The sequence below is a fragment of the Spea bombifrons genome, chromosome 1 (assembly GCF_027358695.1).
Source record: "Spea bombifrons isolate aSpeBom1 chromosome 1, aSpeBom1.2.pri, whole genome shotgun sequence".
NCBI lineage: Eukaryota > Metazoa > Chordata > Amphibia > Anura > Pelobatidae > Spea > Spea bombifrons.
The window spans coordinates 100,829,037-100,842,541 of record NC_071087.1 but is presented as its reverse complement, the minus strand read 5'-3'; the positions used below and the strand labels follow the sequence as shown (position 1 = coordinate 100,842,541).

Here is a 13,505-nt window from a genome sequence, read left to right as displayed (position 1 = left end):
GGCAAGACAGGAGGCTTCGTATTTTGCATTTTTAACGCCGGAAACCAACGCCATTGCCCCTGAAGAAACCAGGCGGAAATATGCCCGAAAGGTCGCGGCACGGGACCAATCCGCCGCTCGCAGAATAGCCACTAAAGCTCCACCAGCCCGAAGGGCACAGGAGGCCGCAGCCCCCCTGACGGAAAGAGCACCGATGCTCTTGTAGGAGAAGAAAAACAGCCTTGAAAGGTTTCACAAAGGAGAGGAGGAGTTGAGATGTCAAGACCGGATGTATCGACGTCGTGCGTGACAGATAAGTCCTGACACACCCGGCGACACATTTTTGGGTCGTCTAGAAAAAAGGGATAGGATACAGACGAGAACAACTCGGGGGAGAATAGAGACAGCATGAGCATCCAAAGCGCTAACATCTGAAACCCTACGAAAGCATAAGAGACACAACAGAAGGGTAAGTTTCGCCGACAACTGTTGGAGGGAGAGTGAATCGTTGTCTGGCCATCCCGAATGGAAAACTAACACGACAGCTACTTCCCACAGAGAACCGTAGCGCGGCGCCGAAGGACGGGATAAATGAATACCACGCAAAAGGTGGCAGACTAAGGGAGCCAAGGGGATCCATGTGCCGTCCCAAACTCCAAGGAGCCCAGCCTCGCCAAGCTGTCCGGTATGACATACTGGTACCTGGAGCCCAAGATTTGCGGAGCAAGGACTGAGCCGCCTCCAATAGGCCCGAGACCGTTCGGGGTCCCCTGAAATCGTCCATACGACCAGGAGGAGATGTCTTTCCAGGATGAGCGCATGAACCTGGACCTCCGGGCCTGTCAGGGGATAGTACAGAGATGGGATCTCCAGAGGATCCTGGGCAGATAACTGCAGCAGGGCTGGAAACCACGGCTGAGCATGCCACGGGGGGGGTCACCAGAACCAAAGGCCCCCCGTCCCAACACAGGTGATGGATGACCCTCGAAATGACCGTCTGGGGATTCGTCCTGGATGCAAATAGGTCCAGGTGCAAGACCCGACCGAGAAGTCTCCAGTCGCTCGCATCCCGCCAGTGTCTGGAGAACCCGTCCGCCAAGAGAACCTCGGCGCCCGGGAGGTATCCTGCCGGCAGAGTATGTTGCACGCAAGGCAAAAGTCGAAAACATCCTTTGTTACCTCTGAGGTACTTGGACCGAGAACCCCCTAAGCGGTTGATATATCGAACCGCCGACATGCTGTCTAAGAAGCCTAAGAAGAGAAAGCGGCTTGGGACTAGTTCGGATTTGAGAGAATGGACTAGAAACCCGAGTTGGTGAAGGGTCTGCACCACGAAATCGGTCTGGGCGAGCAGGGTCTCCCGGCAGCTAGAGAAGAGTAGAATGTCGTCTAGATAGACTATACACCTGATACCCCTGGACCTGAAGAGAGCCATGACCGGCTTCAGGAGCATTGTAAGGCACCAAGGGGCTGAACTTAGGCTGAAGGGAAGGGCCTTTAACTGCCATACCTGCCTGCCCCAGCGAAACCGAAGAAATCGCCCAGAATCTGGGTGAATTGGGACGGAGAGAAAGCGTCCGAGAGGTCTAACCATGTAAAGCAATCGCCTTCCAACCTAAGGTCTCAGAAGAGACGGATCCCTTCCATTTGAAGCGGCGAGAAACAAAGCATTGAGAGCCCGTAGATTGATCACTGGGCGGAAGTCCCCGGTGCATTAGCGTACTAGGAAAAAGGAGCTGAGGAAACCGATTGATCCTTTTGCCCGCTGGATAGCCCCCTTGTCGCGGAAGGTACGGAGTTCTGCTACCATTAAGGCCTGATCGGTAATGCCCTCTGAGATGTGGGCGGTCAGCGTACTTGAAAGGGGGGAAGAGCTGAAAAACTATCTTGAAAACCTGTACCGTTAGGGGGATCCAAGGGTCCGACGAAATCCACACCCAGTCGTGGAAAAAGATGATATATGGCCCGCAACCCCGAGGAAGGGAACGAAGGACAAGAAGCATTCGGACTTACCGAAAACTGAGCGTCCCCTGGGAAAACCAGAAGCGCCTCTACCATCTCCGCGTGGGTTGAAGGCCCTCTGTTGGAACGGAGTCCTGTAGGACCTCTGGTTCTGAGGGAAGTACCAGGAGCCTGTGGATGAACGGCTGGCGGCCCGGCGGTCGACCAGCCCTCCCAGAAAAACAAAGGTCAGTCTGAAAGACCTTCCTCATTGACAGTTTGGCCTTATTCCATGATGTCATCACGGATACGTGGCGGTTTAATTCCTTGACAAATGTGTCTCCAAACAGTAAGTGGCTGCACCTAGGTCTTTAGGGCCCAATTCCGCCAACCTGGGATCATCTAGGTGGGGCTCATCCACCAAATACTCACGGACGAAGCGTGAGTCAAAATCTCTGGGCAAGACCAGATTTGCTGAAGCCTCTGATACACTAGATGAATCCGCGTGCCATACGTCCACTATAGATAATGGGTCATGCAAAGGAGTGTCAGGGGGTTTTGGGCGTTTGGCAGGTACCTTACCCTTGCCGACTGAAACACTACTGCCCGTCCAAGGCCGTTTGGAGCCGGACGCCTCTCCTTCAAAGTTCTCGGATTCTGACTCCGATGGTATTGCCTCTGGTCTGGAGGGAGCAGGAGGCTGCCCTTGGGGCAAATTGGCAGACAGTTTAGAGAAAAAGGATTCCACTGAGTTAGAAGACTTTGCCCCTAACCAGGCCATAAGGGCATCCTGGGATGGAACAGTATCCTGAGACATTATGTCTGTATAAGGTAGGTGATGAGAACAGAGGCTCAGCCTGTATATTGTGCAAGGCCACAGGGACTCAGCCCGTATATTGTGCAAGGCCACTGGGACTCAGCCCGTATATTGTGCACGGCCACTGGGACTCAGCCCGTATATTGTGCACGGCCACTGGGACTCAGCCCGTATATTGTGCACGGCCACTGGGACTCAGCCCGTATATTGTGCACGGCCACTGGGACTCAGCCCGTATATTGTGCACGGCCACTGGGACTCAGCCCGTATATTGTGCACGGCCACTGGGACTCAGCCCGTATATTGTGCACGGCCACTGGGACTCAGCCCGCATATTGTGCAAGGCCACCGGGACTCAGCCCGTATATTGTGCAAGGCCACTGGGACTCAGCCCGTATATTGTGCAAGGCCACTGGGACTCAGCCCGCATATTGTGCAAGGCCACTGGGACTCAGCCCGCATATTGTGCAAGGCCACTGGGACTCAGCCCGTATATTGTGCAAGGCCACTGGGACTCAGCCCGTATATTGTGCAAGGCCACTGGGACTCAGCCCGTATATTGTGCAAGGCCACTGGGACTCAGCCCGTATATTGTGCAAGGCCACAGGGACTCAGCCCGTATATTGTGCAAGGCCACAGCCTGTATATAATATGCAAGGCCACAGGGACACAGCCTGTATATAATGTGCAAGGCCACAGGGACACAGCCTGTATATAATGTGCAAGGCCACAGGGACACAGCCTGTATATAATGTGCAAGGCCACAGGGACACAGCCTGTATATAATGTGCAAGCCCACAGGGACTCTACCTATATATAATGTGCAAAACCACATGCACTCAGCCAGTATATAATGTGCAGAACCACATGGACTGAGCCTGTATATAATGTGCAGAACCACATGGACTCAGCCTGTATATAATGTGCAGAACCACATGGACTCAGCCTGTATATAATGTGCAGAACCACATGGACTCAGCCTGTATATAATGTGCAGAACCACATGGACTCAGCCTGTATATAATGTGCAGAACCACATGGACTCAGCCTGTATATAATGTGCAAAACCACATGGACTCAGCCTGTATATAATGTGCAAAACCACATGGACTCAGCCTGTATATAATGTGCAAAACCACATGGACTCAGCCTGTATATAATGTGCAAAACCACATGGACTCAGCCTGTATATAATGTGCAAAACCACATGGACTCAGCCTGTATATAATGTGCAAAACCACATGAACTCAGCCTGGGAGATGCAATTCCAGAAAATTCCCAACGAATATTGAAAGTAATGCAGGACTCACCCTGTAACCACTCCAGTGAGGCACAGATAAGAAGGAGCCCTTTAGAGTAATGCCAGCTATATGTGGTTCAAAATCACTTCCACACACATCATAACTGTAATGATCCAGAAAATAACTGAAGAAACTAGCGACCAAAACTCACAAAAAGGGGTCCCAGATAGGGAAAAGAGAAGGGAAAATCCCTCCCAAGATGCACAGATGCAAAGAAACAATGAATATAAATAATGAAAGACAAGTAAAAAATATACATACAAACATATATTTATATCAGAAACCTATACTGTATATAAATGTGCGTACCCACCTAATTATCTAGAATTAGGTGAAAAAAGCAATATGTAATGAATAATAAACAGATATTATTCAATAAATCAGCAATAAATGTAGGTAGGAAGAGGACTGACCTGCAGCTTTGGTGAGCAGCAAAGAAAGAGGAAGAGGAAGATAGTTAAGGAGTTTATATACCACCTATGTACTGTTTCTACTGGTTGTTTTCACTTGTGTTATTAACTCTTTCTTTGCTGCTGTTGGTGAGAGTAAAGGAAGATATGCAAAATACGAAGCCTCCTGTCTTGCCTTAAAATTTAATATTCAGGCATACAGCCCAGAAATGTAGCAAAATGCATTTCTCTTCATTTCTTTGAATTTGTGTTTATATATATATATATATATATATATATATATATATATATATATATATACACAAGGCTGGCCTATTAGTTAAGACAAAATCCCTAAATATCTCCTAGCTAATCCCCCTGGTCCTTTCCCCCATACAGGTCACTGCCTCTAGCCTTTCTTCCGTGGTATAGCAGGGGTTAATAGGGGAATATACAAGGGAGAAAAAGCTAATAGCGTGAGAAAAATAAATCCCTAGCACTCTAGCCCTGCACCTCGGCTTCATCAGGGCGGGGAATCATGAAGTGGAAAATCTGGCTTTGGCGCCAGGATTTAAAGGTCTGTAAGAGTGACTCTATTGATTGCCTGCAGAGGGCTCGTCTGGCATCAACCAATGAAGAACAGCTGCCATTTCATATTCATTCTTTAGTGTGAAAACAGTTATGTCAATGCTGCTGCTAGCTGTTACAGTGTTATACATTTGTTTTATTCATAGGTTCATTTTATGAATGAGGGCGACAGTTGGATCATTCATATAAATTGCTGGAAGTGAATTTATGAATCAAATACCTGCATCGCCGCTTGGTTAGCCATGGATCATGAGAGGAAAGCCCTCCCCTCCAAAAAAATGGATCATCTTTGATGATCGGTTCGGCGGCATTGGCCAGTTAAAACAGAGCTTAAGAAGCGATCAGCAATCGCATCCAAAGTGTAATCAGTGTTGCTGACATGCCTCGATAGAGGCATTCAGCAACACAACCCCCCTACCCCGATCTTATTGTGATTGCTCCAAAGAGCAACCACAAGCACCATCAGTGAGTGGCATTGCTGCCACACACAAGATGGAGGTGCCAGCTGACACATCAATGAGTTCACAGAGGGTCTATCCAGACAGGTACTGCATTCAACCATGCAAGTCAATGGAGCCCAGTTCTCTAACCACAATGTGTTTATTAACGTTCAAAACAAGAAAAACAATTGGTAACATGTAAAAATAATTACCCACTGATGTCACCAAAAAAAGTCTATATATATACACACAAAAAAGATGTCCAAATTCCAAAAATGCACACCTCACAAAGGTGGCCTTTCACTTCCCAAGTAACTCAACAAACTCATGCATGGGTTGTATCAACGTATGCAGGAAATGTTACTCAGTAAATTAATACCTGAATACAATGTGTGTGGAAAAAACCCACAAGAAAATACTACGGCAAACTGTAACAAAGGCTGGTGGTAAAATGTGTGCATGCAAAAAGTTAAGATACCAGCATTTGAAATTATTTATGTATAATGTATATATGTATATTTTTCAAAAATATATGATTTGATGGGTTAAATTGATTTGATGAGGTAATTGAATTGTATTACTATAAAGTTTGACAAAGGCTGGTGGTAGAATTAGTGTATAGAAAGAGTTAAAATACTAGCATTTGAAATACCCTGGGGTGTATAGTTTTCAAAAATATATGGTTTGATGGGGTAAATTGCATTGGCCTGCTTCAAAGATGTCCCAAATACCACATGTGGCAGACTGACCAGATTTGGAAAGAATGCAAAAGAACATAAAAACATTGGGTATTTCTAAACTCAGGGCAAATAGTAGAATCTATTTAGCAGGGTTTTTTAATTGGTTTTTGCAGATGAGTAAAAGATTTTTCAAATAAAAGTGAGAAAAAGTCCTTTTTAAAAAAAAATCACCATATTTTATATATATATTTTTATAATAAATTAGATGATATGATAAAAAAATGGTATATAAAGAAAGCCCTGCTTGTCCTGAAACAAACAATATATATAATGTGTGGGTGCACTAAATGAGAAAATGTAGAAAATTACAGCTAAACAGAAAAACCGCAAAAATGTTAAAACAGCCTTTGTCCCAAATTATACTACAAGTAAGAAACAGTCTTGTCATTAAGAGGTTAATGAAAGAGCAGTGGTAAATCATGCCGATTGATATTGTTAAGGGGTAATGATACGAATGAGCATTATGGACGTTATCGGGTTGATTCGGTAACCTTACTAAACTTTACGTGACTAAACCTCATAGAAGACCATATATTAAACTGCTCAACTAGTGTATGCGTTAGATCAATGTGAATAGTAGACTTCAATCAACAAGTCCCAAGAGACACGTGTTTCTAATTGAATTTGCTGATCCCAGAATACTGCAGAGAACGCAATATTGGCAATAATCTGGGATCTCAGTCAACTCAATTAGAAACAGGTGTCTCATATGATTTATGCTGCACTAAATGGTGGTTAAGTGGTTTTCCTGCTCTCAGAGCACATGGTTGTTTACTGCTTAGTGAATTTTGGCTTAGACCAGTCCGTTATTTGTTGTTATTCAGGAGCATTGAATTGCTCCATACACCCGGAGTATAATTAATCTGTATTGTCTGACTACTTCTAAATCTAACCAGGTCCATTTAATCAATGCCAATATTTTTAACAATATCCACTTATTCAGAATGTTACAGCAATGCCTTGTGGCAAAGAAATTTATGGCAAAGAAAGAATACACATACAAACGCAGATTATCTGAATGCAGAGTTGGAGATGAGTCGCACAGCAGCTTCATTGCACATTATGTGGGTATCACGCCTCTTTGTATACACTTTTTTGGTATGAAATCTGAAATGCCACAGGGCATATAAATAAGATACATTAGGAGAATAGACATGAGTTTAATGCTGTCGAGTTTTTAATGCATTGGAAAACACGATATAAATCCATCCCCCATTTGGGCGTGTCATGCCAACTGCCATGCAGTGGTTAAAGAGGTGCAATAATTTGTTTCAGTAGGTTAAGAGAACTATTGGAAATTCCCCTTTAAGATGTTTTTATTTCACTTTCTTTATTTCGGATGAGAGGTTGACGTCTGCTAGCTGGAGTAAAATCTACAGATTACTTAATGAATTGAAGCTAATGAGAGTTGAGCATCGGTAAACGTGAGTGCAAGATGTTAGTAATAAATATAGGTTTGACCAGGGGCCTTGCTAGGTGGGCTACTGGGGCTGAAGCCCTGAGTCTCAACTGAACGGAGACTCTGGGGCTAAAGCATTCCCCCTTAATGACAAAGCCTGTACATGTACGGGCTCAAAATGCATTGTTTTCAATGGGTTTACGGACCGCCCATTGTCCTTAAGGGGATACTTAAGCCCCAGAATTTCCATTTGGTTGTTTGGGCCGGCTGGGGAAATCATAGATCTCCCTCTAACTGGCTCCAAATTAATGCCGGAGTGAACTTGTTTTTAACATGATGCTGTCAGACCTTTCATCCGTAGCCACAGTAGACCACTGCTATGCTTGGCTTCTTTCCTGCAGGGCAGGCTTCTTCCTTTTGCAGGATAAGGTCCTCCAGTGGGCCATCTTCACTGAGACGCAGATGTGTGACTGCAAAGCACCAAATTGACAGCAATAAACTGTTCCTGCAACACAGGGAGCAAAATTACAGAAAATATTTTATAGCAACATTACATAAAAGCAAGCATTTGTTTAATAAGGTGAAAACATAAATTTCACTCCATCTTTAATTACTATTGTATTTTCTTTGTCTCATTTGTGCTGTCTAGTGGTGCAGCAAAGATGCACATTAACATTGTGCCTTATGTCACAGCAACTTCACATCCTATCAAGTAATGAAGTCTTCTCATTTAGATTAAGCAGTGCTTCTCACATCATCACAGATAAGCACTAGTTGTTATATTTCATATTTAAATTGGTATTGGTATTCATCTGTTGACTTGTCAGTGTGTCATGCATTGTTACCACAAACATGTAACATGTATGTTGTCTTCAATCTAGCATGGAACCACATGTTACCATTAGTTAGCCTGGCTTTATTTTCTGGCATTATTTCTTCACTGGTGAATGTGCACATCATTAAAAAAGGTGCTCTTTTTTCCTCTCTCTCCTTTTTTCCCCTCTCTCTCTGTCTCTCTCTATTCCTCTTACTACTTCTTTATCATATGTCTCACCCTTTTTTCTGCCTCTTTTTTCCTCTCTCTTTTTTTTATATCTCTCTCTCCCCCTTGCTTTCTTTTTCCCATCTACTTTTTATCCTTTAATGCTCTTCTTTTTTCCTATTTCTTTCTTCTCCCTTATTCTCCTTCTTTTTTCCCCTTTCTTCTCTACCCTTCATTTATTTTGTCTCCCCCTCTCTGTTTTTGTCCCTTTTCTTCTATCCCTTCAGTCCTTTTCTTTCATTTTACCTACTTTCCCTTTTTCCTCCATGTTCTGTCCTCTCTCTTTCCTCTCTCACTTTCTTCACTCCAGAACTCATTATTTCCCCGTCTTCTATTTTCCTATCTTTCACTCTCCAACTCTCCTTTTTGACCCCCTCATATTTCATACCACCTGGCACACATACATGTTTTTAACACCATACATATACTCACACTCCAACACCATACATTTTCACATGCACATACACACATATTCACAAAGACACACTTATAAACACACATACACACAAATACACACATTCTCAACTGTCAACTCCTATTCCCCTGTACTGCCATGCGTTGTCTGCTGTTCCTTCCCCACCTCCCCTCCCTCAGACCTGCTCTTTAGTGAATAGACCCCAGTGAGATGGAAAGATGTTTTAAAGTCACACTATTGATGAAATAAAATAGATTTTTGGTGGCAAAAGGAATCGTTATTTAATTGACTTCCTGAATTAGAAACGGCTGATTATTTTAATACATACTACTAAAAAAGTAATAAGTTAACAAAGTTCTCAAGATCATGCACTTTTCAAGAGAGCAGTAATTAAATGTAAGCCTTGTAGCTATCCACTGATGCGCTATTAAACTGGGGGTTTCAATTAAAGCTGTTCATGCCACTCAGGCTGATAACTAAAACGTTAATTTGGAAGATTTGGAGATATCAAATGGTTTTATAAAACTATCTTCTCATTTTATAATTCATCATGAGAAAATGATATATAAAATATATAAAATGTTTCAAAGCCCAGTAGAGGCTAAGACTACATTAGGTAGTTGGGAAAAAAGAAAATATAATGAATTTCCAAACTTTAAATATTTGCATTGACAATAGTTTCAATTGTGGTGTTTGACTGTCTCTACCCTTCTGCATTTCAAAATGGCCCACATCCCCTCTTAAAAAATATAAAAACACGATTCATTTGACTGCTAATTATGATTAAACAAAATCTTTGGTCTTGACTGGCTGTTCAAGAAACTTTCCATAGCAAGAATATTGCTAGGACAACAGGTTGTAGTCTATAACTAGAGGATCGAAAGCTTAGATGTAATGTAAGGATGTTATACTTCACTGAGGAAGGGGGTGGATAAGTAGAGCAATAGTGGTAGAGGTTAATAGAGTGAAGGAGTTTACATTCAGTAAGCGCATGTAAACACATGTTTCAGACATAAGGCATTCCCATCATAAAACAAAAGTGTTTTTTTTAAATTATTTTTAGAAAGAAAAATGGAAGAAAAATATTTCCTATGCTGTAACCTCTCTAGAATATTTTTTTTTCTAGTCAACTATTACACCCTCTCCATCTTTTCATCAAGTTGTCTCATATTTAATCTTCTGAACTGACTTTTGTCCCCTCCTTTTTCATTTTCACTTGGCTTTGAATCACAAAATTTAGGGTAACTTTCTAATGCCTTCCCTTGCCCCTGGTGTGCTTGCTTTTAGCTGCAGCTCTCTGCTTCTGCTCCTACTACTACTACCTCCCGCTTCTAGGAAGTCCAGACAATCATTTAGAAGTTCAATCTCTGAGAAATTGAGTGATTGTTATTGGTAGATGGCTTGCTGGTCTAGTTTATGGACTCAAAGTTGCATACTGCTTCTATGGGTACACAAACATATAATTCTCTTGATGTTCTGCACCCATCAAAGGTTTTTTGGACGTAAAAAGATTGACTTTAATCATCTGAAATTGGAACCCACAAATTAAAAAGTATGTTCCTCTAATTTGGTAACAGTTTAAGGATGTATCAGCAACTTAAATTATAATTTCAGTCCTAACATTTACCCTTACTGCAACATGAATATCTAAAATCTAAATGACAGAGGTAATGTGTTAATCCTGAGGGCCTCTGAGGTGCCGATGCTGAGATCAAAGACCACAGCTCCAGCGCGGTCTCAGCTCATGAATACATTCTCCACATCCAAAGACACCGTTAGCAAGTCCTTCCTCCGAGCTGTAGAAGAGCAATTAGTTGGAATGATCCAGGCAGAAAACACTTAACGCAGTAACAGATTGCATGTTGAGAGAAAGCCAAAATACTTAATATACAATAGTTCTAGCTATATTTTTTTATAGAACATTATGGGCCTAAAATATTGGATTAATTATATAATGAGCAAAGTCAAAAATAAACAATTACATTATTAGAACAATTTCTATAACTGATAGGAATCAAACTACATCAAACAGCTTTTGATATATAGATCTATCATTTGAAATATGGTAATTAAAATGCGATTTATGCTTATGTGCTAATTAATTAATTTCAAGTAGGGCATAGGCATAGAAACTTCATGAAGAACTTTGAGGAGACTTATCCAGGATGGATGACAGCAGTTTAATAGTCAAAGAAGAATAGAAATTAAAGGAATGCATATTTTATTATAATGCTAACAATGTGGGAGAATTAAATACAGGCGACTAGTAGGTTTAGGGTTGTTGTTTCAGAAATTCATTTAAATAGAGCAAGGTCAAATGAAAAAAAAAACCAGTTTCTGTGTCCTTTTCCTTCTAAACCAGTGAGTTAGTATCAGTAATATTGTGTTAAAAAATCAGACACTGATATCTGTGAATAAAGCCACATAAGCAGGCCTTTGATAATATTGCATGAATATTGCAAGAAATGTACAGACCTTCTAATATTTCAGAGAGCTGCTTAGGCTATACTGACACCAAATACTGCAGACAATTACAGCAAGAAGAAAAAAGATACAATTGTAGACTGGACATGTTTTTTCTCATATGCTCTGGTGTAAACAAATGTTATGCCAGCAACAACAAGGTTTTTTGCTTGCCTTTTTCTACAATACCATCACATATTGTGGGCTTAATGACCCATCTAACCTTTAACTGATGTTAATAGTCATTAAAAGTGCATGGTTTGGTATTAAAACACTAAATAGCAACCATATAATTCAGACTGTAACAGCTTAAATAAAGGCTTCCTTAAATCAATAGAAAACGTATTTTACTATCAATTTCTCAGAGATTGTTTAGTATTAGTATAAACGCTGTCCAGAATCCACATCAGTTTCTGGAACCTCTACTATTCTATGTCTACCACTCCTCTTGGAAAACAAATATCATATTTTGGGATCTAGTAAGGTCTATGCTGACAACACACCATTCTACCTTTCCTCTCCTGACCTCTCTTTTAACTTGCCTCACTGTCTCTTTGACATCTTAACCCAAATGAAATCTCACAACTAGGAGCCCAGCATCTACAAAACTAAGCTTCTTGTTATTCCCCTGTCTCCTCAATCCTTTATTCCAGGTATCGCCATCACTGTTGAGAATTCCACAATCTACCCAACAGCCCAAGTTCAATGCCTTGGTGTTACACTAGACTTTTCCTCACCACTCACATCAAGTCACTAACCAAATCATTCTGACTTTCAATCCATTCTGAAAACCTCTGGCACTCCATAACATTGAGAATTACATAAATAGTCTTCAAAACACTGTGCCTCCTTATACCCCCACTGTTATGTCCAAGTAGTTTAACTGTCCTCTTCTCTCTGGCCACTTCCTGCATCTAACTTTAATCATTATGATTTACTTCCGCTTGTATCTCTAGGATTTTTACTGGTGCTGTTTCAGTTCTCGTTAATCTTGCTCTATGAAACACTCCCCTATTTATTCTACCTTTAAACTTTCACTAAAAAGCATACAACTTATACGCATTCTATACCCACTACCTGCATTCTGATAGAAAGTAGAAACCATCTGTTTTTCCCATCTTTGAGAATTTCTCCATAATCAAATCTATAACCAAAGAATCCTCACCCAAGCAGCCCCTCATCTTATCTCTTATTTCACCTCAATCTTCAAATAGTCAGGGCCCTCTAGACATTCTTAATGTGCATTAATGTTATTGTCAATTTTTTATATTTTTATCTTATTGTTAATGTTCACTCTCTGCTGTTGTAACAGTGCTACAAGCTTTTCTGGCTCTATGTAAATAAAATGTAATATCAATGTGATGTAATAATTGATAAATGCAAAAACACATAACCAGACTGTTTCACTAGTAGTCAATCCATAACTAATTCTATGTCACACACACACACACACTCACACACACACACATATATATATATATGTATATATATATATATATATATACCGTAATAACCCTTCCATCTCATTCACCCTCTGCTGCTTTTCCCTACCCCTTTGTTAACTCTTCCCTTTAGTCAGCGTTCTTTCCCATTCAATATTTTCTCGTCATTTTCTCCATAAACCTCTCCTCTGACATCCCTATGAGCTCTGTGGCATCTAGATTGCCCTTTATTACCTTTTAATTACACTCACAAGAACACACACCCTTGACCTTATTTTTTCTAGCTAACTTCTCTAACATCCCTCTTCATTGACTACCACCTGTTATCCCGCTTTCTCATTCTAAACAACCTCCACCTGACCAGTTCCTATTACTCAGCTTTATCATTTGACAAGGAGATCGAATACCTTTCCCTAATAACCTTAGGTGCCTCATCAGTACCCTCAATTTGCTATTATGCCGATACACGGTTACAGTAGCCTTAGAGCCTGTGGCATTGCAACCTACTTTAAAAAATAACTGACACAATCAGACATGAAATCTCTACAT

At 41.5% G+C, this 13,505-nt stretch overlaps 2 protein-coding genes across 4 annotated transcripts in view; one reads left to right on the top strand and one right to left on the bottom strand.

Moving 5' to 3' along the window:
* The window catches only part of TRPM3 (transient receptor potential cation channel subfamily M member 3), a 108,020-nt gene that overhangs the window by 20,736 nt on the left and 73,779 nt on the right, over positions 1-13,505 (top strand). The gene's annotated exons all lie outside the window — the stretch shown is intronic.
* LOC128496815 (uncharacterized) lies at positions 102-2,637 on the bottom strand. Its single transcript, XM_053466619.1, has 2 exons — positions 1,875-2,637; positions 102-1,084 (listed from the first exon to the last, which is right to left on the bottom strand). Exons 1-2 carry the CDS (start codon positions 1,980-1,982, stop codon positions 419-421), a joined length of 774 nt encoding a protein of 257 aa, XP_053322594.1. The 5' UTR covers positions 1,983-2,637; the 3' UTR covers positions 102-418.

Coding starts and splice junctions, on each gene's coding strand:
- LOC128496815 (XM_053466619.1), bottom strand. CDS start 1,982: ATGCTTCTTGTCCTTCGTTCCCTTCCTCGGGGTTGCGGGCCATATATC. Junction 1,085..1,874: donor GGATCCCCCTAACGGTACAG/GTTTTCAAGATA, acceptor CCGGGCGCCGAG/GTTCTCTTGGCGGACGGGTT.